The 27,809-nt window shown below is 42.9% G+C and overlaps 1 protein-coding gene across 3 annotated transcripts; it reads right to left on the bottom strand.

Annotated features, from left to right (window-relative positions):
* Window positions 1-1,070: 1,070 nt before the first annotated feature.
* Window positions 1,071-27,809, bottom strand: LOC115162216 (exocyst complex component 3). 3 transcript variants are annotated; one of them, XM_029713301.1, is made up of 14 exons: window positions 27,654-27,809; window positions 25,992-26,502; window positions 25,342-25,464; window positions 24,948-25,163; window positions 24,108-24,735; window positions 23,726-23,843; window positions 23,440-23,568; window positions 23,195-23,295; window positions 22,954-23,052; window positions 6,749-6,872; window positions 6,335-6,457; window positions 3,158-3,310; window positions 2,789-2,910; window positions 1,071-1,999 (listed from the first exon to the last, which is right to left on the bottom strand). In XM_029713301.1, the coding sequence occupies exons 2-14, from the start codon at window positions 26,317-26,319 to the stop codon at window positions 1,771-1,773; spliced, it is 2,493 nt and encodes an 830-aa protein (XP_029569161.1). In that variant the 5' UTR covers window positions 26,320-26,502; window positions 27,654-27,809; the 3' UTR covers window positions 1,071-1,770. The 3 variants fall into 3 exon arrangements, with proteins under 3 accessions (XP_029569161.1, XP_029569162.1, XP_029569160.1); XM_029713302.1 differs by having other exon boundaries at window positions 25,992-26,497; XM_029713300.1 differs by having other exon boundaries at window positions 25,992-26,350.

Here is a 27,809-nt window from a genome sequence, read left to right as displayed (position 1 = left end):
GACAGCTGCGTGGTCCCATGGTGTTTATACTTGCATACTATTGTTTGTACAGGTGAATGTGGTAGCTTCAGGCATTTGGAAATTGCTCCCAAGGATGAACCAGACTTGTGGAGGTCTACAATTTTTTTCTGAGGTCTTGGCTGATTTCTTTTGATTTTCCCATGATGTCAAGCAGAGGCACTGAGATTGAAGGTAGGCCTTGAAATACATCCACAGGTACACCTCCAATTGACTCAAATGATGTCAATTAGCCTACCAGAAGCTTCTAAAGCCATGACATACTTTTCTGGAATTTTCCAAGCTGTTTAAAGGCACAGTCAACTTAGTGTATGTAAACTTCTGACCCACTGAAATTGTGATACAGTGAATTATAAGTGAAATAATCTCTCTGTAAACAATTGTGTGCAAAGCTGTCATCAAGGCAAAGGGTGGCTACTTTGAAGAATCTAAAATATATTTTGATTTGTTAACACTTTTTTGATTACTACATGATTCCATGTGTTATTTCATAGTTTTGATGTCTTTGCTATTATTCTACATTGTAGAAAATAGTAAAAATAAAGAAAAACCCTTGAATGATTAAGTGTGTCCAAACTTTTGATTGGTACTGTATATTTTTTGTTGTTTAAAATGTATTCTACAAAAAGCGGGCTGCGGGCCGCCAGTTCCCCATCCCTGTGTCAGGCGTGTGCGTACTTGTGCTGAAGTCAGGTGCAGGAGAGCAGAGAATAGTGAACAGGCGCACACTTTACTTCGGCAGGAGAGAGATACAGACGGACACAGCTGCGTCTTAAAACCTCCAGCCAACAAGGCAAAGTGTAAAATGCACAAAACAGTCACAACTTATCAACTGTATACAAACAGGCTTCGTGAAATAACACGGGAAAAATGCACGCAAGCCTAGTGCGTACAAAAAAAACACATAACACAAACAATCTTACACAAAGACATGAGGGGGGGACAGAGGAATAAATACATGTAGTGTAATTGGGGAATGAAAACCAGGTGTGCAGGGAACAAGACAAAACAAATGGATACATGAGCTGACTTCGGCGGAAGTCGTGACACCCTGCAGTTGATGTTGGATGAATTTATTGTGATGGACTTCATCTATAGTCATACTAGACAGCAGACACATGAGTACAAACCTTTGTGTTGCATGCTGCCCTGTCAAATTGGCCAAAAATGATTAGAGGGGAACAAAAACTCACACTTCCCTAACAATGGGAGAAACTTGTATTTGTTTGCGGTTTAATGACATTATCAGATGTGATATTTTGAAACCCTTGTTCTGACCACAAAACAACAGGACCGTGGGACTTTCTAAGCGAGTCTTTTCTATGTTGACATGTAATATGTGCACTGCTGCGACACATTTCAATAGCTTGAAAATAGGTAAATCAATGGTAAAGTTAATTCAACACTGAACATACAGTTTGAGCCCTACCATGGAGTTCATTTAGCACCAGGCCCATTATTAATTATGTTCTCAGCTTTCTTTTGCAACAACAGTGGGCTAAAGTGATAATATATTTAAAAAAAAGAATGCTTAATCAATGAGGTGTCTTAAATAACCTTTGACCTCATGAACAAAATTTTCCATGTAAAGGTCCATTCACATTTAAATAATCATTAGACTATGTTTTCTTTTTGCGTAGTGATCATACTGGTAATCCTAAAGTATCTTCTTTATAAGCCTCCACAGGCCTTCTCAGACAGCTTGGTTAGGTTACCATCTCTGTGGTAGGCTCCTGTATCTAGGCCTGTAGATTAGCTGTCTGGGAGGAGAGAGGAGAGGCAGGAGAAAGGCATGTTAGCCAGACAGTTTGTATTGGTGATGGTGACCTGCATATCAATGAAGAGGCCTCTTTTTTTATCTCCAGTGTTCCCCGAGGTTCCTAGTTTCTTCTTCAGCTCAGTGAGACACTGCAGGATTACCCGCTTCTCCCTGCCCCGCACCAAGCCCCTGAAGTACAGCACGGCCGATAGGTGCTTCTTACTGCAGACAGAGGGGAGAGAGGGTACAGAATATCACTCTTGGAGAATCAGCAGGAGAAATGAACCGTCAAATGTTTTGTGAAATGTATTGGTCTAAAATTCCATAATTCCAACACCCAGAACCAAATCAGATAGCTACTCAATTTTGTTAATGGGGCTGTCATGACAAATAATAATAAATATATATATATATATATATATATATATATATATATATATATATTGTTCTGACCATATATATATATTTTTTTTATTTTTAAAGATTATTATTATTTTTATTTATTTAAAAATATATATTATCTGTCAATCTCGATTTGGAGAAGTTAACTAGAGTTCAAATAAAAAATCTAATTAAATGAGAGTTTCACAAAAACCCAGACTAAGGCAATTGCCTGGGAAAGTACAGCACTTAAAGCCCTATTCCGAGAAACCAGGCGCAAGTGTTCACGCCTCATCGGGGGTCTCTCACCTCTGTCTCTCTATCTCTCCCCCTCTCCCGGCTGGTCCTCCCCCTCCTACATCCTGCTGTTGAGAATAAACACGGCTCTCTATCATATTTGGAGCAGCACTATCTGGCTCTCAATCTGTCCCTGCCTTGACAACACCCTTCCCCTGTCTGATGAACACCGCTGACTTCATCTTCCACTGCTGTTCTTCTCAGGGTCATAACAGTCAGAGTAGAATTCATATGATGTGTTTTTACTCTGATTATATTTAGTAAATTTTTTTTTTTTTAAATATAAAAAAATCACCAGATACAAGATGTGTCCACGGGAAGATGCTGGATTACCTGATGTCTGGGTAGTCCGCTACTAAATGTTTCAGGTGGTTCTTTATGTTTCTCTTGTTCTTTTCCCCAATTATGTTACTCAGGTGGTCTCCTACTGGGTGGAGCCAGTCATGGGTTGTCTTCTACAAGAGGAAATTATTATGAGTGTGTCTACTAGTCATGAATGGTAATAACACATGTCATTTGTTTATGATAGCACTGAATTTTCAAAGTAGCATTCCTCAAAGCACAAAGACATAACGCTGAGACAAATGTATGTACTGTAGTATTTACAATTTTAGACAATGTTGAATGAACATGAAAAGTACAATTTGTGTGGATGTAAATTGGCCAAAATTCAGTTTGTAATTCAGGATTAAGAAGTGTTACCATTTCCTCAAACAAATCATTGAGTTCATTCCACTGCACCCTCATCTTGGTGGCTGCTTTGTCATGCTTCCTGTTCTTACAGGAGTAGTTGTTTTTCATCAGCTGGGAGACATACTCTTTCACCACATAGTAGTGCAAGCTGCTCACAAACATCTGATGCAGAGGAACACAGGACAGGCACAGTGGAGGCCAGAGAAAGGGATTACAAATAGACATGCAAGTCTTCTGTTTATTCTTTCGCTTTCAAGTGACTGCCATGACTGATCATCTGAGTGACACCCATCCTCCTCCCCCTCTTTTCCTGCCATTTACTCCCATTGCCACAACTCAAATAATGTTTCATTCTATGCATGGTCAAGTTCCAGTATGGTAAGGTCAGGAAATTCTCGGGTCTTTCCCAGTGACTCCAACTTCCTATGGTTCATCAGGGGCATGATTTCCTTTGCTTAATTGAGTGTACAGTACCAGTCAAAAGTTTGGACACACCTACTCATTCAAGGGATTTTCTTTATTTTTAATATTTTCTACATTGCAGAATAATAGTGAAGACATCAAAACTATGAAATAACACATATGGAATCATGTAGTAACCAAAAAAAGTGTTAACCTGTTGGGGATAGGGGGCAGTATTTGCACGGCCGGATAAAAAACGTACCTGATTTAATCTGGTTATTACTACTGCCCAGAAACTAGAATATGCATATAATTATTGGCTTTGGATAGAAAACACCCTAAAGTTTCTAAAACTGTTTGAATGGTGTCTGTGAGTATAACAGAACTCATATGGCAGGCAAAAACCTGAGAAGATTCCTTACAGGAAGTGCCGTCTCTGACCATTTCTTGGGCTTCTACACTCTCTTTATTGAAAACTGAGGATCTCTGCTGTAACGTGACACTTCCTACGGCTCCCATAGGCTCTCAGAAGGCGGCAAACCGGTGAATGATGTCTTTGGAGCCCCTGGCTGAAAAACTATGGGAGCGCATTTGGATAGTGGTCGATCTGAGGACAATGAGACTGAGGCGCGTGCACGAGGCGACACCATGTTTTTATTTTCTCTGTCTTTGAACGTAAACAGGGTTTCCCGGTCGGAATATTATCGCTTTTTTTACGAGAAAAATCACATAAAAATTGATTTTAAACAGCGGTTGACATGCTTCGAAGTACGGTAATGGAATATTTAGAAATGTTTTGTCACGAAACGCGTCGGGCGCGTCACCCTTCGTCACCCTTCGGATAGTGTCTTGAACGCACGAACAAAACAGAGGATATTTTAACATAACTATGGATTATTTTGAACCAAACCAACATTTGTTATTGAAGTAGAAGTCCTGGGAGTGCATTCTGACGAAGAACAGCAAAGGTAATCACATTTTTCTAATAGTAAATCGGAGTTTGGTGAGTACCAAACTTGGTGGGGTTCAAAATAGCTAGCCATGATGGCTGGGCTATGTATTCAGAATATTGCAAAATGTGCTTTTGCCGAAAAGCTATTTTAAAATCGGACATAGCGATTGCATAAAAGAGTTTTGTATCTATAATTCTTTAAATAATTGTTATGTTTTTGGTGAACGTTTATCGTGAGTAATTTAGTAAATTCACCGGAAGTGTTCAGTGGGAATGCTAGTTCTGAACGTCACATGCTAATGTAAAAAGCTGGTTTTTGATATAAATATGAACTTGATTGAACAAAACATGCATGTATTGTATAACATAATGTCCTAGGTGTGTCATCTGATGAAGATCAAAGGTTAGTGCTGCATTTAGCTGTGGTTTGGGTTTATGTGACATTATATGCTAGCTTGAAAAATGGGTGTCTGATTATTTTTGGCTGGGTCCTCTGCTGACATAATCTAATGTTTTGCTTTCGTTGTAAAGCCTTTTTGAAATCGGACAGTGTGATTAGATTAACGAGAGTCTTGTCTTTAAAATGGTGTAAAATAGTCATATGTTTGAGAAATTGAAGTTATAGCATTTCTAAGGTATTTGAATAACGCGCCACGGGATTCAACTGGCTGTTGAGTAGGTGGGACGCCCAGAGAGGTTAACAGTTGATGTTGAGATGTATCTGTTACTTGAACTCTGTGAAACATTTATTTGGGCTGCAATTTCTGAGGCTGGTAACCCCAATGAACTTATCCTCTGCAGCAGAGGTAACTCTGGGTCTTCCTTTCATGTGACGGTCCTCATGAGAGCTAGTTTCATCATAGCGCTTGATGGTTTTTGCGACCGCACTTGAAGAAACTTTCAACGTTCTTGAAATTGTTCGGATTGACTGACCTTCATGTCTTAAAGTAATGATGAAGTGTCATTTCTCTTTGCTTATTTGAGCTGTTCTTGTCATAATATGGACTTGGTCTTTTACCAAATAGGGCTATCTTCTGTATACCACCCTTACTTTGTCACAAGATGACTGATTGGCTCAAACGCATTAAGAAGGAAAGAAATTCCACAAATTAACTTTAACAAGGCACACCTGTTAATTGAACTGCATTCCAGGTGACTACCTCATGAAGCAGGTTGAGAGAATGCCAAGAGTGTGCAAAGCTGTTATCAAGGCAAAGGGTGGCTACTTTGAAGAATCTCAAATATTGTCACGTCCTGACCATAGAAAGCTGTTATTTTCTATGGTAGAGTAGGTCAGGGTGTGACAGGGGGGGTTTCTAGTTTAGTTTTTCTATGTTGTTATGTTCTAGTTTTGTATTTCAATGTTGGGTTTTGTTTGGGATGATCTCCAATTAGAGGCAGCTGGTCCTCGTTGTCTCTAATTGGAGATCATACTTAAGTAGGTGTTTTTCCCACCTGGGTTTGTGGGAGATTGTCTTTGAGTTAGTGTATGTTTCTACTCTGCTTCATGGTTTGTTATTCAGTTTATTTGTATGTATTGCATAGTTTCACAGTGAAAATAAAATGTGGAAGACACACGCTGCACTTTGGTCCGCTCCTTCCTACGACAACCGTGACAAATATAATATATATATTTTTATTTGTTTAACACTTGTTTTGGTTACTACATGATTCCATATGTGTTATTTCATAATTTTGATGTCTTCACTATTATTCTACAATGTAGAAAATAAAGAAAAACCCTTGAATGAGTAGGTGTCCTAAAACTTTTGACTTCTCTATAGTATATACTGCATTTAAAACAATATGAACAGCACTTCCCCAATCCTTACCTGTACATATGGATGTCTCATTTGTGAACAGCGCTGGGAAAGCTTCTCTGTCCTGCTCAACAGCTGTTGGAAGTCCTCATCTGTGGAGAGCCACTTCCTCGTCATCATTCTCCTGAGGTAAGGCTGGAAAAAGCAACAGACACATATTAACCCATCTATTCCCTCACTAATTTGTTCATTCATTAATTTATTTGTTTGTTCACCCATCCATAACATTGACAGCAGGAGCGATTGAGAGAAAGCCTTTACAGAAACGTGTGCAAAGAAATCAGTAGACTACCAAACTAAGTAACTTCCAGGTCACCCGAGACAAGTAGGAAAGATGTCAATCACCTCAACACACTGATCAACTTAGGGACATTTGTAGAATGAGGACAAGACCAAAGGTCAATCGAACTTCTCCCCCTCACCTACCCTGACATCATTCTTAAACTGGTCCTCCAGGCCCTGGACCAGTCTATGGACCAAGCCATCCACCTCTCTGCTGAGATGGTCCACCTGTGTCGGGCAGCTCTCTCTGTAACCCTCCATGTGCTCCCTGGAGGAAGAGAAAAAGGGAAATGAAACAGGTCTGAGGTTAGGTCAGGTTATCATGCATAAACACCTACGCGACAGAGTTTCTAAACCCAGAGGCGCCACATTGCGAGACTTCCCGAACGATTGCGAAACAGACCAAGGGAAGGGTTTCAACAGGGGTTGTAAGCAATGTTCACTTCATTTTTGGGGGGCACTGAGCAAATTTCATCTCTGCTGAGTGCAAACTTGAACGTTGTGAAGATTCTGTGCAAATTCCAGTGTGCATTTACTGTGAACCCCGAGGCTGTACCCGCTTTAAGTTACAGTTTCAGACAGTAGTCAATTAGGATACTGTGGATGATCATAATGTAGGCCTACAAGAGTGGCCTACCATCAAAAGCAATGGAGAAAATGCATCCCATAACATGAAAATAGCTGTTCTATCATTCAGCCTACAGTAGCAGCCAATGTGTGGTGTTCAATGTAGGCCTACATTCCATGAGACTTTTGAAATAAACATGCAGGGCTTGACATTAACCTGTTCACCCACTTGTCCTTCGGACAAGGAGGTGACTGAAAATTAGGTGATGTTTGATGCTAGAAACCACTTTACAAAATAAAATGCATTATTTTTACCATGCCATTATTACAGAGAATCAGACAAATGATGCTACCCTCTGCCTAATGGCTACTTAGCTTATTCAAGCCTGTCTCAAAATACAACACTGCCCTTTTAAGACAAAAAAAAGATCTTGACCTGACTAGCTTTTCAAAGACGTCTAGAAATGAAAACATTTTGTGCTCTTGTAGGAAGCAATCCCTCCCCCATTGCTGACTACAAATTATCTAAATCTGGGCTAATAACTCACTAACTAGCAAAGAATATGTATACGCACACGTGGCTACATGCTAATATTGCGTTGTTTTAATCACAATTCCCACAAGGAAAATGTTGATTGTGTTAACTAAGGGGGAAACTCTAGAAAGTTGAGTGAAGTTCAATCTCGAGCTTCTCTGCACAGGCTGATATTTGTTCTTGCGAGGCAGTCCCGGGGGAGCTGCACGCCTGAGCACGTGTGCAGTTTAGATGGAACATTGATTGTAAGAATGTTAACAATTTCTGATGTTTAGCTTGTGTAACTACAGTTGAAGTCGGAAGTTTACATACACCTAAGCTAAATACATTTAAACTCAGATTTGCACAATTCCTGACATTTAATCCTAGTAATAATTCCCTGTCTTAGGTCAGTTAGGATCACCACTATTTTAAGAATGTGAAATGTCAGAATAATTGTAGAGAGAATGATTTATTTCAGCTTTTATTTCTTTCATCACATTCCCATGGGTCAGAAGTTTACATACACTCAATTAGTATTTGGTAGCATTGCCTTTAAATTGTTTAACTTGGGTCAAACTTTGCGGGTAGCCTTCCACAAGCTTCCCACAATAACTTGGGTGAATTTTGGCCCAGTCCTCCTGACAGAGCTGGTGTAACTGAGTCAGGTTTATAGGCCTTCTTGCTCGCACAAGCTTTTTCAGTTCTGCCCACATTTTTTCGAAAGGTTTGAGGTCAGGGCTTTGTGATGGCCACTCCAATACCTTGACTTTGTTGTCCTTAAGCCATTGTGCCACAACTTTGGAAGTATGCTTGGGGTCATTGTCCATTTAGAAGACCCATTTGCGACCAAACTTTAACTTCCTGAATGATGTCTTGAGATGTTGCTTCAATATATCCACATAATTTTTCTTCCTCGTGATGCCATCTATTTTGTGAAGTGTACCAGTCCCTCCTGCAGCAAAGCACCCCCACAACATGATGCTGCCCCCCCGTGCTTCATCGTTGGGATGGTGTTCTTCGGCTTGCAAGCATCCCCCTTTTTCCTCCAAACATAAGGATGGTCATTATGGCCAAACAGTTCTATTTTTGTTTCATCAGACCAGAGGACATTTCTCCAAAAAGTACAATCTTTGTCCCCATGTGCAGTTGCAAACGGTACCTTTTTTTATGGCGGTTTTGGAGCAGTGGCTTCTTCCTTGCTGTGCGGCCTTTCCGTTTATGTCGATATAGGACTAGTTTTACTGTGGATATAGATACTTTTGTACCCGTTTCCTCCAGCATCTTCACAAGGTCATTTGCTGTTGTTCTGGGATTGATTTGCACTTTTCACACCAAAGTAAGTTCATCTCTAGGAGACAGAATGCGTCTCCTTCCTGAGCGGTATGACGGCTGCGTGGTCCCATGGTGTTTATACTTGCGTACTATTGTTTGTATAGATGAACATGGTACCTTCAGGCATTTGGAAATTGCTCCCAAGGATGAACCAGACTTGTGGAGGTCTTGGCAGATTTCTTTTGATTTTCCCATGATGTCAAGCAAAGAGGCACTGAGTTTGAAGTTAGGCTTTGAAATACATCCAATGGTACACCTCCAATTGACTCAAATGATGTCAATTAGCCTATCAGAAGCTTCTAAAGCCACAACATCATTTTCTGGAACTTTCCAAGCTGTTTAAAGGCACAGTGATAAGGTAATGATTTAATGTTTAAAGGTAATGATTAAAGAATGCCACCCTGAAATTTAACTAATTAGTAGTTTATGTAGCATGTATAATGAATAATTAAAGTACTAAACGTAAGTCTGATAAGGTTTAGTAGAGACCCGGAAGGAAGAGAAATGTATGTGTGTGCCTAAGAAAATATCGAGAACAATTAGACTGTGTTTGACCCGACCTAGCTAGAACTTTGAGAAACTTATGAGAGGACAGGGAGTAACTCTCAAGGTTCCTCTAATCTCGGGGGAATGGAACAGACAGTGTTGGGTAGTGATTAACAGTGGTGAGAACTCCGGGGAGGGATACAACTCACCTACTGTTCGTGTGTATGTATGTGTGTAGGATATCTACTGTTTGTGTGGAGGTATGTGCATAAGTAGGGAGTGTGCATAAAATGAATGTCTTTGTATAATGGACTTCAGAACGTTCTCTGAATAAACTGTACGAACCTTTTGCATAAGCTGAGTCTTTGCCAATTATTCTTAACCCAGTGTCTTACAAACCTTGGGGATTAGTCAAATCTTATTGATTGTTAGTTATTATCATTGGGATTGAAAATTCTCCTGACACACAGTCAACTTAGTGAATATGTAAACTTCTGACCCACTGGAATTGTGATACAGTGAATTAATCTGTCTGTAAACAATTGTTGGAAAAATGACTTGTGTCATGCACAAAGTAGATGTCCCAACCGACTTGCCAAAACTATAGTTTGTTAACAAGAAATTTGTGGAGTGGTTGAAAAATAAGTTTTAATGACTTCAACCTAAATGTATGTGAACTTCCGACTTCAACTGTGTGTTTTTTTTTTAGGAAATAAGGATAAACAGTATAAAGTTATATCTGACCATCATTATTTTGAGTCTCCTGTCTCCTTGAACATGAATAACTAAATCTGCAGGAGAGAATTTTGACTGTTTCTGTCCATCTCTAATATTGTGTTCCTCATTTTTTTACTGACAGAGACATGTTGCTTGTTTCAGTGGCATTACCAGCTCTTTGAATGTGGAGCGAGGGGGACTTTTTATTTTTAGAGCTTGAACTACTCAGGCAATTCTCTTACGCTAGCTTAGTTTCCCGGAAACCATGTGGTGTTTCTCTTTTTAGACAAGCAGTGGTAAACTCCAGAGATGCCTGTTGGCTGGAAACAGCTTCCCAGCTAGCACATTTGATTCCTTGGAAGTTGTGGGAACGTACGTTTTTGGTTTCCCATTGGTTCTGGGAACGAAGCCATACATTTCTTGACCAGTAGAACTGAATATTTTTTTTATTTTTTTTAGAACGTTTTTACTATGGTTCCCTGAATGTTTTTCTGGGAGATTTTATTATTAAATTCTAAGTTATTTTGAGTTTTTTAAATTACTCCCTTAAAACTTTTATTGAATGTTACAATAAGACTTTTAAGAACACTGCTAGCTTCGTTTGGGTTAACTGTTTTGAACTCCAAGCACAGATAGGACCCATGGAAATTAATTTGCTTAGGCATTAATCATGCAAACACATTTATTTTCATTGTGGGACACCGTCAGTGATCTTCTGTTCTCTATCCATTGAATTAGTCTACTGCACCACCAGGATGGAGCTAGCAAGCTTCTTTTTTTTTACTCATACAAATCTGTTAATTTTAAATCTATTCAAACAGACCCCATTTCAAAGGAAACAAGTACTTATTAAGATCAGACGTGGCAAATTAGTCGGCGGCCAAGACACCTGAACACACTTAACAAGATAAAGGATAGAGAGTTTTGTTGACGCTGAGAACGGATATGTATATGTTTTTCAATTGTTTTACAATAACATTTACTAATGTTACTAATGTTTTTTTTTATAGAATGCTTTCATAAATGTTACTTTAAATAGTACCATGAGGAAACCTGGTGGAAACGTTATGCTGAAGTATTGAAATTCCCACAGGAGAACGTTGTTTCTTAACATTCTCTGAACTATTTGAGAGCATTCCCAATGTCAAACCAGTTGGAGAATATTCCGAAAACATCAAAATGTTTATTAAATTAAACCATGTTTGGATGTTTCTGTCAAAGTAATAAAATACCAGGTAAATAATGTTATTTTGTCAAGTTTCTTAAATGTGCTGAGAATGTTCCAAAGCCAAGCAACTATCCTGTACCATTTCCAGAACATTGTGGGAAGTTGTATGCAAAATCAAATCAAATTTCATTGGTCACATACACATGTTTAGCAGATGTTATTGTGGGTGTATTGAAATAATTAGGTTTCTAGCTCCAACAGTGCAGTAATATCTAACAATTTTACAACAATACACACAAATCTAAAGGAATGGAATTAAGAAAATATAAATATTTGGACGAGCAATGACGGAGCAGCATAGACTAAAATACAGTAGAATAGAATACAGTATATACATATGAGATGAGTAATGTGCAATATGTAAACATTATTAAAGTGACTAGTGTTCCATTATTAAAGTGGCCAGTGATTTCAAGTCATATATATGAACTTACTAAATGACAGAGTTTGACTGTGTAATATTAGGTTGCTTCTTGTGTAAATATTTTCTGTCAGGATTTTATATAACAAAATTTCCCCATGGGGACATTAAAGTTAGTAAGTAAATAAGTGCCTTCTTCACCACACTGTCTGTGTGGGTGGACCATTTCAGTTTGTCAGTGATGTGTATGCAGAGGAACTTGAAGCTTTCCACCTTCTCCACTGTGGTCCCGTTGATGTGGATAGGGGGGTGCTCCCTCTGCTGTTTCCTGAAGTCCACGATCAGCTCCTTTGTTTTGTTGACGTTAAGTGAGAGGTTATTTTCCTGGCACCACACTCCCAGGGCAATCACCTCCTCCCTGTAGGCTGTCTCATCATTGTTGGTAATCAGGCCTACTACTGTTGTGTCGTCTGCAAACTTAATTATTGTGTTGGAGGCGTGCGTGGCCACGCAGTCATGGGTGAACAGGGAGTACAGGAGGGGGCTGAGCATGCACCCTTGTGGGGCCCCTGTGTTGAGGATCAGCGAAGTGGAGGTGTTGTTTCCTACCTTCACCACCTGGGGGCGGCCCGTCAGGAAGTCCAAGATCCAGTTGCACAGGACGGGGTTCAGACCCAGGGCCTCGAGCTTAATGATGAGCTTGGAGGGTACTATGGTGTTGAAGGCTCAGCTGTAGTCAATGAACAGCACTCTTACATAGGTATTCCTCTTGTTCAGATGATATAAAGCAGTGTATCCTCTGTGGATCTATTGGGGCGGTAAGCAAATTGAAGTGGGTCTAGGGTGTCAGGTAATGTAATATGATCCTTGACTAGTCTCTCAAAGCACTTCATGATGACAGAAGCGAAAAATGTGTTTAGCTTATCCGGAAGCAAGACGTCGGTGTCTGGCTGGTTTTCCCTCTGTAGTCCGTGATTGTATGTAGATCCTGCCACATACGTCTCGTGTCTGAGCCGTTGAATTGAGACTTCACTTTGTCTCTGTACTGACGTTTTGCCTGTTTGATTGTCTTACGGAGGGAATAACTACACTGTTTGTATACAGCTATATTCCCAGTTACCTTGCCATGGTTAAATGCGGTGGTTTGCGCTTTCAGTTTGTATTTATTTAATGTATTTATTTTATTTAACCTTTATTTAACTAGGCAAGACAGTTAAGAACAAATTCGTATTTACAATGACGACCTACACTGGCCAAACCCGGACGACGCTGGGCCAATTGTGCGCCGCCCTATGGGACTCCCAATCATGGCTGGTTGTGAGACAGCCTGGATTCGAACCAGGGTGTGCGAATGCTACCATCTATGCATGGTTTCTGGTTTGGGTAGGTTTTAATAGTCACAGTGGGTAGAACATCTCTTATACATTTCCTGATAAACTCAGTTACCTTATCCGTATATTCATCAATATTATTCTCAGAGGCTACCCGGAACATATCCCAGTCCGCGTAATCAAAACTATCTTGAAGCATGGAAACACATGGTTCTGAGAACGTTATGTGCTAGCTGGGTTTGGTCTTCAATAGTTTCACTTTAATTTATAAAGTAATATGATAGTGTGTCACCGTGCCTGCATTTTTTATTTCTATTTTACCTTTGTTTAACCAGGTAGGCAAGTTGAGAACAAGTTCTCATTTACAACTGCGACCTGGCCAAGATAAAGCAAAGCAGTTCGACACATACAACAACAGAGTTAGTTACACATGGAGTAAAACAAACTGTGGCAAACCTCTCCAAAGTTAGGAGAGTTTGTCACAAATTAAGTGGGAAACTGTCACCAAAGTCAGCCCAGAATGAAAGTTCTTTCGAACATGACAGTAACTGTGTGTTTGTTTCTCTTTCCTGGTCCACCCAGGCCGCAGGTAAGGTCAAGGATAGCAGGGTTCGGTACACAAATCTGGTTCTCGGTAGGTCCAGGTCTAAACACCAACAGGTAAGTCCAAAACAGTCCAGCTCGTACACGGTAAATCCAGCCAATGTAGATTGTCTCTTTCTCTATGGTCCATAGATCCTTCCCGCCCTCTCTCGCTCTTCCTGGTTTTTCTTGACCCTTTATCTGTGGGTCGGCTCCACCTTCTGAGGTTTCCCCTTGCTTCTGGGAATTGTAGTCGGCCATTTTGTGATCTGTAGTTCTGATCGGGGTGGCCATTTTAGTGATCGGGCAGAGCCCGTTTATTAGTTCTGCCCTCACATATCTGCCATTTATCACTCAACCCCCTTCTTTGCCACACATCTCCCCCCCTAGATCCGACCCCCTAGGTCGGGCTACTGCAGCAAAATATGCATGCATGCGGGATAACCCATCCACATTTTCCATTTCCTTTCCTGCTCTGTGTTTCAAGTCAAAGTGAAACAGTTGGAGACTCAAAAACCACCGCATCACCCGAGCGTTCTTCTCTTTAGCCCTATGCATCCAGGTGAGTGGTGCATGGTCACTGGTGAGGGTGAAGTGGCGCCCCAGCAGGTAGTATTTCAGGCTTTCCAGAGCCTGCTTTACTGCCAGCGCCTCTTTCTCAACAACTGAGTAGTTGGTTTCCCGTGGTTCCAGCTTCCTGCTTAAAAACAGGATGGGGTGTTCCACCCCTTCTACCTCTTGGGACAGCACTGTTCCCAAGCCGACCTCTGAGGCATCCGTCTGAACCACAAACTCTCTCTCAAAGTCTGGTACCACCAGCACTGGATTACAGCAGAGGGCCTCCTGTAATGTCCTAAATGCTTTGGTGGCCCTTTCATCCCACTTGACCATGTTTGGCCCTCTGGCTCTAGTCATGTCGGTGAGTGGGTCGGCCACTGTGGCATAACTTGGGATGAACTTCCGGTAGTACCCGGTCAGCCCTAGAAAGGTTTGAACCTGCTTCTTATTTACTGGTTTCGGCCATTCTCTAATTGCCTCCACCTTCTTACGTTGGGGTTTGATTAATCCTCTTCCCACGGTGTATCCCAGATACTCCGTTTCCTCTAACCCCACGTAACACTTGGCAGGGTTCGCCGTGAGCCCTGCCTTTCTAAGGGCGTCTAACACTGCCTGCACCCGGGGTAAGTGGGATTCCCAATCTGGGCTGTAGATCCCCACGTCATCTAAATAAGCTGCGGCATATGCTTGGTGCGGTTTTAGGACCTTGTCCATGAGCCGTTGAAAGGTGGCTGGGGCCCCGTGTAGGCCGAATGGCATGACGGTGTATTGAAACAAACCATCAGGGGTTGCAAAGGCTGTCTTTTCTTTGGCCCTGGGGGGTCAGAGGAATTTGCCAGTACCCTTTTGTCAGGTCCAGGGTCGTAATGTACCGAGCTTTACCAATTTTCTCCAGTAGTTCGTCTACTCTGGGCATGGGGTAGGCATCAAACTTGGAGATTTCATTTACCTTCCGAAAGTCGTTACAGAACCGCAAAGACCCATCGGGCTTGGAGACCATCACAATTGGGCTAGACCACTCACTATGTGACTCTTCGATCACTCCAGCTGTCAACATTTTCTCTATCTCTGCTCTAATCGCTGCCTGTCGAGCCTCAGGTACCCAATATGGCCTCATGCTCACTTTTCTCCCTGGTAGGGAAACGATATCATGAGCTGTAACCTCAGTTCGGCCGGGTACCTCTGAAAACACATCTCTGTTTTTCTGGATCAGGGTCTTTACTTCCTGTACTTGTGCTGGGGACAGAGTAGGTGAAATATTTACTTCAGCTGTCTCCTGAGTGTGTGTAGGGTACGTGACCATTAGTGTTTCTCTCTCTCTCCATGCTTTTAACAGGTTTATGTGATAGATCTGTTCCTGGGGCCGTCGACCTGGCTGTCGGATCCGATAATTAACTTCTCCTATTCTCTCCAGTACCTCATATGGTCCTTTCCATGTGGCTAGTAGTTTGCACTCTACCGTGGGGATCAGCACTAACACCTTATCTCCCGGTTGAAATTCCCTCAGGGTAGCCTGCCGGTTATAAGTGTGCCGCTGGTGCTCTTGTGCTTGTCTCATGTGCTCTCTGACGATGAGCATGACTGTGGCTATCCTGTTTTGCATTGCCGTGACATGCTCTATGACACTAGTATACTGTCACGTCCTGACCAGTAATAGGGGTTATTTGTTATTGTAGTTTGGTCAGGACGTGGCAGGGGGTATTTATTTTATGTGGTTCGGGGTGGTTGTGTGTTTAGTGGGGTGTTTGATTTATTATTCTGGGTTTTGGGCAATGTTCTATGTTTGTATTTCTATGTTTAGTCTAGTCATCTGTATTTCTATGTTTAGGTAATTGGGGGTTGGACTCTCAATTGGAGGCAGGTGTTTTCTTGTTGCCTCTGATTAAGGGTACTATAAATAGGTATGTATTTGTGTTGGTATTTTGTGGGAGATTGTGCTAGGTATAGCTTTGTTGCCTTACCGGCCTGTTATTAGTCGTTGTGTTTTTGTTGTGTACGTGTTTGTTTTGGTTCACCTTCTTGTCCGTTTAAATAAAAAGAAGATAAGTGCACATTTCCCCGCTGCGTCTTGGTCCGCTTCACCCTACGACAACCATGACAGAATCTCCCACCAACCAAGGACCAAGCAGCGGAGGAGGGAGCAACGGGTGGACTGTTGGGAGCAGCACCTGGAGTGGAGAAAACAGCGCGCTCGGGAGGTAATGGCATCCTGGTCGCTGGAGGTATTAGAGGCAAGGATTGACTGGACGTGGGAACAACTACTGGACCATTGTGACAGCCTGCCTGGGAAGCAGGTAAAGGTGGAGAGGCCGCCCCAAGATTTATTTTGGGGGGGGGGGCACACGGGTAGTTTGGCTGGGCAAGGATTAAGCCCCAAGCCAAATCCCTGTGCTTTTGTTGAGCAACCTTTGACTGGACAGGTCCCGTGCTTCAGGTTATTGCGTACTGTGGAGAGGCCAAGTGTTTTTAGGCCGGTGTGCGCAGTGCCAGTGCCCCGCGTTTGCCAGGGGGAATTGGGCATCCAGCCAGGACGGGTTGTGCAGGAGGTGCAATCGAGACCGCCAGTGCGTCTCCACGGCCCGGTATATCCAGTACCAGCACCACGCACCAGGCCTCCAGTGCGTCAGCCCAGTCCAATTCAGCCTGTTCCCGCTCCTCGCACTAGCCTTAGTGTGTGTCCCTAGTCTGATACCTCCAGTACCAGCCCCACGCACTAAGCTTCCAGTGCGTCAGCCCAGTCCAGTACATCCTGTTCCCGCTCCTCGCACTAGCCTTGGGGTGCGTGTCCCTAGTCTGATACCTCCAGTACCAGTCCCACGCACTAGGCTTCCAGTGCATCAGCCCAGTCCAGTACGTCCTGTTCCTGCTCCCCGCACTAGCCCTGAAGTGCGTGTCCCCAGTCTGGTACCTCCACTACCAGCCCCACACATCAGGCTTCCAGTGCGTCAGCCCAGTCCCGAGCTTCCGGCGACAGTGCCTCGTCCAGCACTTCCGGCAACAGCGCCTCGTCCAGAGTGTCCGGAACCGAGAGAGACGGCCCGCTGTCCGGAACCGAGAGAGACGGCCCGCTGTCCGGAACCGAGAGAGACGGCCCGCTGTCCGGAACCGAGAGAGACGGCCCGCTGTCCGGAACCGAGAGAGACACCCTGCAGTCCAGAGCCGAGAGAGACGCCCTGCAGTCCGGAGCCGAGTGAGTCGGCCTGCAGTCCGGAGCCGAGTGAGTCTGCCTGCAGTCCGGAGCCGAGTGAGTCTGCCTGCAGTCCGGAGCCGAGTGAGTCTGCCTGCAGTCCGGAGCCGAGTGAGTCTGCCTGCAGTCCGGAGCCGAGTGAGTCTGCCTGCAGTCCGGAGCCGAGTGAGTCTGCCTGCAGTCCGGAGCCGAGTGAGTCTGCCTGCAGTCTGGAGCTTCCAGAGTCGGCTAACAGTCTGGAGCTCCCAGAGACGCTCTACAGCCTTGAGCATTCAGCAGGGGTGGACAGGTTGGGTGGGGGAAATAGACCTGAGCCTGAGCCACCTCCACTATAGGTTGGTTGGGGAGGGGGGAGGGTGTAGCACAGGAGCCGTCGTGACGGCAGCCACCCTCCCTTCCCTCCCTTTAGTTTAGGGGATTTATTTTGGGGTAATTTTGTTTATTTGTGTGAGGTGCATCCGGGGTCTGCACCTTTGGGGGGGGGGGGGGGGGGTACTGTCACGTCCTGACCAGTAATAGGGGTTATTTGTTATTGTAGTTTGGTCAGGACGTGGCAGGGGGTATTTGTTTTACGTGGTTCGGGGTGGTTGTGTTTAGTGGGGTGTTTGATTTATTATTCCGGGTTTTGGGCAATGTTCTATGTTTATGTATTTCTATGTTTAGGTAATTGGGGGTTGGACTCTCAATTGGAGGCAGGTGTTTTCTTATTGCCTCTGATTGAGGGTCCTATAAATAGGTATGTGTTTGTGTTGGTATTTTGTGGGAGATTGTGCTAGGTTTAGCTTTGTTGCCTTACCGGCCTGTTATTAGTCGTTGTGTTTTTGTTGTGTACGTGTTTGTTTTGGTTCACCTTCTTGTCCGTTTAAATAAAAAGAAGATGAGAGCATATTTCCCCGCTGCATCTTGGTCCGCTTTACCCTACGACAACCGTGACATATACGGGGTGGATTGGTGTTCCCAGGTTTCCCGGGCGATGTCTAAGATTCCCCGGGGGTGCCTCCCATTTACCAGCTCAAAGGGAGAAAACCCCAGCGAGGCTTGAGGAACCTCTCTAATGGCAAACATCAGATATGGCAACATGCAATCCCAGTTTTTCCCATCCTTGTCGATTACCTTCTGAGCATTGACTTCAGGGTCCGGTTGAATCTCTCAACCAGCCCGTCCGTCTGTGGATGGTAAACCGATGTCCTCAACTGTTTCACCTGCCACAATTTACAAAGGTCCGCCATAAGGCGGGACATAAAGGGGGTCCCCTGGTCAGTAAGGATCTCCTTTGGGACCCCTACCCTGGTGAAAAATAGCACTAGTTCCTTGGCGATATTTTTGGAAGCAATTGTCCGAAGGGGAATGGCTTCTGGGTAGCGAGTGGCATAATCTAGAATGACCAGAATGTATTGGTGCCCTCTGGCGGATTTGGGTAGTGGACCCACTATATCCATCGCTATCCTCTCAAATGGCGTTTCGATTATGGGGAGTGGCACTAACGGGCTTCTAAACGCTGGTCGGGGAGCTGTTACCTGGCACTCCGGGCACTCTCCACAATGCCGAGCCACTTCAGCCTGAATTCCTGGCCAGTAAAATCTCCTTACAATCCGGTCTCGGGTTTTATCGATACCAAGGTGTCCACACAGAATGTGCCCATGAGCTAGATCCAGTACTGTCTTCCTGTACCGGGTGGGGACCAACAACTGTTCCACCACATCAACCCCTATTTTTGAGACTCTGTACACCAAACCATTTTTCATGATGAAGTGGGGAAAACTATTAGGCATCATCCCATCATTTATGGGAGTACCATCTACGACCTGCACTTCTGCTCTGGCTTGCTGCAGGGTTGGATCCTGGTGTTGGGCCGTCCCGAAGTTAGGACCTGCCAGGTCTACTGGTTCTAGATAGTCGTCCTCTGGATTCAGATCGACCCCAGCCCCACTAGTACTGGGCTGTTCATTATCAACGAGGTTTGCCACTTCATCCTCCCTCTCTGCCGTCCTTTCGAAGGTGGTAAGATATGCTTCCACATCATCCTGCGCTTTCATTTTTTAAAGAAAATGATTGGCCCGCCTTTGGGTATTTGCAGCTTGTAACTTAGCCACCAATTTGGTCCGCTAGCCCCTTTAGGCCTTCTCTTAACTCCCGGGTGTTTCTCTCTTGCTCTTCTCCGAGCAGCTGGTTGGTGCGGTGCTGGACCTGTAACGTGTCCTGATACATTTGCATTGCATCCTGATGAGCTATTTGTTGAGCTCTAGTTGCCTCTTGTTGGGCGGCCATCGCTTGTAACAGGGCCTGTATGGCTCCCTCCATACTCATTTTCCTGAGAAAACTGTCCTAACCAAACAAAGCCACAAAAAAAACGAACTCCCATTTGGAGTGCTAACTAAACATTTTTTTTCCCTTCTTCTACCTAACCAGCGGTATGGTTAATCCAGTGCCCACATTTGCCACCACGTGTGGCAAACCTCTTCAAAGTTAGGAGCGTTTGTCACAAATTAAGTGGGAAACTGTCACCAAAGTCAGCCCAGAATGAAAGTTCTTTCGAACATGACAGTAACAGTGTGTTTGTTTCTCTGTCCTGGTCCACCCAGGCCACAGGTAAGGTCAAGGATAGCAGGGTTCGGTACACAAATCTGGTTCTCGGTAGGTCCAGGTCTAAAACACCAACAGATAAGTCCAAAACAGTCCAGCTCGTATACGGTAAATCCAGCCAATGTAGATTGTCTCTTTCTCTATGGTTCATAGATCCTTCCCGCCCTCTCTCTCTCTTCCTGGTTTTTCTTGACCCTTTATCTGTGGGTCGGCTCCACCTTCTGAGGGTTCCCCTTGCTTCTGGGAATTATAGTTTTGGCAGTCGGCCATTTTGTCATCTGTAGTTCTGATCGGGGTGGCCATTTTAGTGATCGGGCAGAGCCCGTTTATTAGTTCTGCCCTCACATGTCTGCCATTTATCACTCGACCCCCTTCTTTGCCACAAAACATACAGTCAATAAAACAGTACAAAAACAAGTCTATATACAATGTGAGCAAATGAGGTGAGATAAGGGAGGTAAAGGCAATAAAAAGGTTACGGTGGCGAAGTAAATACAATATAGCAAGTAAAACACTGGAATTGTAGATTTGCAGTAGGTAAATGTGCAAAGTAGAAAGTAGAAATACTGGGGTGCAAGGGAGCAAAATAAATAAATAAATTAATACAGTAGGGGATGAGGTAATTGTTTGGGCTATTTATAGATGGGCTATGTACAGGTGCAGTGATCTGTGAGCTGCTCTGACAGCTGGTGCTTAAAGCTGGTGACCTCTTGAGGACCCCTTCGAGATAAAATCCCGTTAACAGGATTTGGTTGGACAACAACCAGTGAAATAGCACGGTGCGAAATTCAAAACACAAAAATCTCAAAATTAAAATTCAAGTATTATACGGCATTTTAAAGATAATCTTCTCGTTAATCAAACCACATTGTGCGATTTCAAAAAGGCTTTACGGTGAAAGCAAAACATTAGATTATTTTAGGATAGCACCTTAGCAACAAAAAAAACACAGCCATTTTCCAAGCACGGATAGCCGTCACAAAACCAGATATACAGCTAAAATTAAGCACTAACTTTTGACAATCTTCATCAGATGACACTCCTAGGACATCATGTTAGACAATACATGCATTTGTTGTTCGATCAAGTTCATATTTATATCCCAAAAAAACATTTTACATTGGCGCGTGACATTCAGAAAATGTATTCTCCCCATAACCTCCGGTGAATGGGCACATCAATTTACAGAAATACTCATCATAAACGTTGACAAAATTTTATAACAATTATTTAAAGAATTATAGATAATCTACTCCTTTATGCAACCGCTTTGTCAGATTTCAAAATAACTTTACGGAGAAAGCACATTGTTCAATATTCTGAGTACAGAACTTAGCCTTCAATGCTAAGCTATACAGTTAGCCTACAACCACGGCGTCGACAAATCTCTAAAATATGTTCAAAATATTTTCTTACCTTTGCTGATCTTCGGCGGAATGCACTCGGAAGGACTCCCACTTCCACAAGAAATGTTCATTTGTTCTGCAAAGTCCATCATTTATGTCCAAATACCTCCGTTTTGTTGGCCCATCCAGAACACTATTACAATGCCATGAGGCGTGGGCGCAAATCCATAGACAAAAAGTTCAAAAGTTCCATTACCTTTGTAGGAACATGTCAAACGATGTTTATAATCAATCTTTAGGGTATTTTTTTACGTAAAATTGCGCTAATTTTCCAACCGGACAATAGGTATTCATCCCAGAAGAAAAAGAACGAACAGCGAACTCGCGTGCACACGCATCATGAGACACCTGTCCTCAAGACTGGCCACTGATTGACTGAGCCACAATTTTCTGCCCGGTAACAGGAGACGGATGAAACCAGTTTCTAAAGATTGTTGACAGCCAATGGAAGCCTTAGGAAGTGCAACGTGAATCCTATGTCACTGTAGTTTCTCAAGGGGTTCAAAAGAAGAACTACAATTCTCATTTCTCCCACTTCCTGGTTCAATTCTTTTCAGGTTTTTGCCTGCCATATGAGTTCTGTTATACTCTTAGACACCATTCAAACAGTTTTAGAAACTTCAGAGTGTTTTCTATCCAAATCTACTAATAATATGCATATTCTATTTTCTGGGCCAGAGTAGTAACCTGTTTAAATTGGGTACGTTTTTCATCCGGCCGTGAAAATACTGCCCCCTAGCCCTAAGAGGTTTAAAGCTGGTGAGGGAGATAAGTGTTTCCAGTTTCAGAGATTTTTGTAGTTCATTCCAGTCATTGGCAGCAGAGAACTGGAAGGAGAGGCCGGCCAAAGGAGGAATTGGCCCTGGGGGTGACCAGTGAATTACACCTGCTGGAGCGCGTGCTACGGGTGGGTGCTGCTATGAGTATGTTTGAGTATTTTTGTAAGATAGATAAGATGCATATTTAACCATAATTCAACATTTATTGGTGTGTATTGTTCGATGTTTATCTTGAACAGAATCTTGCAGGCACGCTAAATGACCTAGTATGGGTTCCTGGAAATGCCTGTGAAATAAATAGTAATTTCATAGCCGCAGTTTTCCATCCCACTTCTGTTAGATAAGGTGCAACTTCAAATCAGACAGAGTGAAGTTAAGCATTTAGGTCAAAGTTTAACATTATGCCACTAAAATACGGTTGCTCAAGTCCAAACAAAAAAGTGCATAAAATTCCTGAGATACAAAAATTAGTTAAATGCTGAGACTTTGTCTTCTGAGCCAAGACTTCTGTTCTCAGGTCAATCTTTTAGACTGCAGTCTTATTTTTTATTTATTCACACCATTACCTTTGGTAAATGTACCCCAAAGTGTCTGGAAAGCTGAACTGACTGTCTATCAACTGTTGTCCAGGACATTCCCGTCTACAGTGTGTTGACGGCAGAGGAAAGGGGGAGGGTTGTTGACCAGATGTAGTGAAGAGTGAAATCTGACTTACTTAAGAGCTTTAAAGCTGTTGATGTAGGTTATCTGATAGTCAGCCCAAAGTGAAGGGTTTTCCATACTGTTACAGCAGTACCTAAATTCAGTCTCAAATCTATGGAGATGTAGAGAGTGAAGGAGAGATAATGTCATGGAGTTATTAACAAGCAAAGGACAAGGTGCAGTTTTATGTTTCCAGTGAATAATGGTTAGGATAGAGATAGAAAGAGCAGACTCTGGACTGTTGCAGAGCATACCGCTTGGGAAACTGCTGTAACTCTTCAAGGCAGGAACAGACTACTCTCATCTCCAGGTTTACATCAATCCTCTTGGAGTTTACAGCATTGCTCTTAACTTTCTATACAGAGAACAACATCAGTTTCAAGTCCTACAGAGTTATAGTAGCCTGCCGCTATAATTAAAATGTAACTAAGTAGGCAATGTTGCCCTCTAATGGAGATATGATGCTATTGCATTATATAAAATCATGACAAAACAATACCGTCCAGATATCCATGTGTATGTCAGAGTTAAAGAAGTGTTCATCGTCAGTCTCTGGTGCCTGTTTCTTTATCCACATGTCCTCATTTTCAAGCTCTAATATTTTATCCAGTGAAGCTCTCATGTCCTCCTGGAAAAGACATGGAAAGCAAAAGAATAAAGGCTAAAGAACTAGAAGAGTTTAAAAAAACGTTATATTTTGCTCATCAGTGTGGTACCTGCATTCAACCTGAATTCTTACTAAACATCTATCCATCTGTCACTTAGTGGAATGTTCCATCTCTCACCTTTGCCCGCATGCAGTATTTCCCCTTGAGCTGGTCCAGGAAACCCTCCTCCAGGGAGAGGCCTATGTTCTCAGCTTCCATCTCTGGTCTCAATGAAGGACTACTCATTATCTTCTCACTGTTCAACAGGGATGGTGTCTCTCAGATACCATTCTACTCATCATCTTGAGTCATATTTTTGTATATATATATATATATATATATATATATATATATATATATATATATATATATATATACATACATACATACATACATACATACATATATACATACATACATACATACATACATACATACATACATACATACATACATACATACATACATACATACATACACACACTTCTTACTCAAGACAATTACTTTAAGTCTTCCTCACCTCTCATAGTGATTGATGATCCAGTCCAGCAGGCTGTAGTAGTCCTTCAGATCTGTCACCTGCTGCTGAAGCCTCTTCAGGTGCTGGCTGACAGCACCATGGTAACAGCTCACATAGGTACTGAACACATTGAAGCTGGGTGGGTAAGAGCCTTGCAGCTCTCCCTTCACCTTCTTCAAGTCCTCCACGATGGCCTTGCCCAGCATACCCAGGTGGATAGCCAGCCAGGAGGCATTCTGCTCGGGCCTGTCCAAGTGAACACTCTTCAACGTGGCCTGTACACCCTCGCTCACAGCCTCTCTCCAGGCCCCTCGCCAACCCCCAGGCCCAACCACGCCCCCAGGCTCTGCCTCCCTCTTCTCCTCCTCCTGGATGACGCGGGCCACATGCACCAAGAGATCCTTGTTGCGAGAGGGAAAGGAGTTGGAGTCCCGCACTATTTCCTTCACCTTGTCCCGCAGGGCATTGTAAAGGAGCCTTATGTCCTTCTCCTTCTTGGCCAGCTCCATAGAGGAGGCCTCCTCCGTGCACTCCTCCCTCTCCCGCTGGAACTCCTGGCACAGGGAGAGGAGGTTCAGATAGGCCTCCTCCAGCACCTCCATCCCAATCAGCTTATTGATCTGCATCACTGGAGTGTAAGAGCAAACAGAGTAAAGACCTTAATGCATAAAAGCTTATGCTGTTATACCTAATACACACATACTGCACAGACACAACCATATTGATTTACATCACAATTAATATATTTTGTGATCTCTACTGCTAAAACAAATAAAAATGGACAAGAGGATGAGGGAGAGAGAGAGACAGAGACAAAGACAGAGAGAGAACGAACCTCACCTGAGACGGGTGTGAGGGGTATCTCTGGGAGTATGTATGACTCTTTTATCTCTACCCTCTCATTCTCCCTCTCTCTCTTCTCATCCACAGTGATCTCAGTGACAGGTTGGAGCTGCTCCTGTTTGAGGGTCTTGTCCTTCTTATTCCCCACAAGTCGCAAACTCCGTCGGATGGAAGCCCCCTTCTTTAGAAGAGAGTCCCCAATTGCCAATGGGTCTATAGATGGACAATACAGATGACAGATTACGAAGACCTTACAAAGACTCAGAATATCCCAACGAGATCTCCAGAATTCTCTCAGTAAATTATATGTATTTATGCTTGTCTTTGAACAGTATTTATTGTCAACCATTGATTGAACAGGCTCTGGTTGGTTGGGTAAACAGTGGTGTACCTGAGCGTGTTCTGGTGTGCTTTTTCTGTAGTGAATCTTCTGCACTCTCTCCTCCCTCCTTCCTCTGGAAGGACCCACCTAGACCCTTCAGGGGAGAGGCCATAGGAGAACCAGCACTCAAACCTGAGCAAGAGAAAGTTGCTGATCTCTATGACATTGAATAATGCTAGTAATTAAACTACTTTGCAGTGTAATAGTAGGTGTGCTGACCGTACACACACAATCACACGGACAGTCGCACAGTCACACAAACGCATACGCACACACAGAAGAAGTCACACAACCTTGACAACTAGTTAAGCAGCTTCTATCAGATTCGTCATAAAAAAAATCGGTGTTATTGTACAAAGGTTAATTATGTTAGTGTATATCCTGCTTGGTTGGCAGCTGTTTCCGAGTTTAGTATAAACTTCATTAAGATAGGAATGTCAGTAATTGAGAAATGACGAAAGCCCCCTGCTCAGACTGGCTCATGTCCAGCTGAAATTCCCAATACAGTGCATAAGAGAGTCCTTCCTGCCATTTCTACTGTCATTCTGTGTCTCCTGAGACGTCCTTTTCCCATGACCTTGAGAAGCCATTTCTTGACTCAAGAGCATATTTCATAACTCATTTAATTAGACAGAGGGACAAATCTGAGGAAAACTTACATGGTGAGGGAGGGTGTGGCAGCTGATGGGTTGGAGAGGTCACTTCAGGGTCAATACCGTGTCCCCCCTGTTCTGAATTGGATTTGTCCTTTGACTCTTTGCTGTTTGAGGCCAGAGGACTCCTCTCTCCAACCCGCTTGATGCTCTCCCTGAATTGCTTCATCATCCCCAGTTTCTTCTCCTTCACCGGGCCGTCAGGTTGTGTCTTCACGTTCCTCTCCATGGTGGATTTGAGGGAGGATCTGTCCCCCTCTAGACCCTGAGCTTCATTGACCTCCTCTATGTCCCCATGTTCCCCAATCTCTGCCATCTGATCTCTGCTTGGCATCGAATGTCTCTTGTTTCAGGCAAGGAGTTGTCTGTTGAATGTGTTGTTAAAAGTGCCTTTAACTTTTGGTGCCTGTCACAGCAGTCAGCAGGAACAGGAGCAAAGCTTATGTTTACAGCCAACATGCCATTTTCTATGGAAGGTAAGGGGGAAAGGGTGTGCCGTCACGGTAACCAACCTGACCTGGCAAAGTACCTCAAGTTAAAAATAAGGGTAGCATTCCTATATGCATAAGAATCATATTATGGATACATTGTGTATAACCTGTAATTACCATGAGTCACTGATAAGAATGGACTTTCCACTTCTGACGTGAATGTATGAGAGGTACAGATGTAGGATCTTAATTTGATCACCCTGTTGCAGGAGAACTTTCCTGCAATGCAGAAAATATCAAATGTCTAGTGTATTTGAGTTTTAAAAGGTTTCTGAAGTTTGTAATTTCCACTTTGACATTTCAGACTTAACTTTTCTTTATGAAAATTATAATTTAATTATAATCCACATAATAATTCACATTTCCTGTACCTGCAGGATTATTTTCCTGCTGTAGCAAACTGGTTAAAATTAAGTTCCTACATCTGTAACCTGAGAATCAAAACCTAAAAAACAACCTATACCCTGTGAGAGGGACTAGCTTTTGGGTCCAGTGGCTGTTTGGTTTTGAAGGACTGAGTACAGACAGGGTAGGATTACAGTTTGTTTACACTAAAATACCATTGTTATTGGTATGCACTGGTCCGAGGGCCTATAACAGAAACAGGAAGGTACTGTCCAGAGGACTGACAGACAGTGTGACAAGGGCAAAGAACAATCAAATGAGGCAGCAGGCAATGGTTAATTAGTAAAACACATGAAGGCCTACTCCCTCTCTATTATGATTTCTTTGTATGTAAACAGTAGACACATGTAAATGTCTGTATTAAAGTATGCTTTAATGGTAATCATTGAATAGTTTCTGTACCACCTAATTGATTTGGCTTTTGAATATTCATAACAAACTAATAAGTAAAACAAACATACATTTTCCCGAGAGAGCCTATTTGTTGATATTTGCAGTAAATAGAAGTTAACTTTATCTATTGAACTATGTCTCTGCTTTGCCCTATACATCACAATTTTTAGAGCAATACTTAGCACGCAGAGGCTAAACAGTTCAATTGCATGACAAATGCACCATAATGCATGAAGCCTAGTCTGTAAAAACAATCTGCCATAGCATAATCCTCTGCTCTTATTTTAGACATATAGACAGACACAGTTAGTTTACAAGAATATACCCTTTCACAATTCAAAAGACACCACAAGATTTCAGGTAATATAGCCTCACTCACCTGAGCAACTCTACTGTCTGGACCAGTGAGTAGCCTACCAGACCAGGGGTTTCACATGGGTTTACAGCTGTTTTCACTTTCATGTTCATGTGGTCATGAGACAACCTGTGCGAGGTTGGAAGTTGAGACGACTGCAAGAAACATGGAAAATAAAAT

This window comes from Salmo trutta, chromosome 25 (assembly GCF_901001165.1).
Source record: "Salmo trutta chromosome 25, fSalTru1.1, whole genome shotgun sequence".
NCBI lineage: Eukaryota > Metazoa > Chordata > Actinopteri > Salmoniformes > Salmonidae > Salmo > Salmo trutta.
This window is presented reverse-complemented; position numbering and strand designations above follow the sequence as displayed.

Bases quoted from the DNA above. Each gene is read 5' to 3' on its own strand.
- LOC115162216 (XM_029713301.1), bottom strand. From the start codon at position 26,319: ATGCCAAGCAGAGATCAGATGGCAGAGATTGGGGAACATGGGGACATA. The intron at 23,053-23,194 runs GTATGCTCTGCA...ACATCTCCATAG, and splicing joins TTACAGCAGTTTCCCAAGCG to ATTTGAGACTGAATTTAGGT. The intron at 2,000-2,788 runs GTAATCCAGCAT...CTCTGTCTGCAG, and splicing joins GCGGACTACCCAGACATCAG to TAAGAAGCACCTATCGGCCG.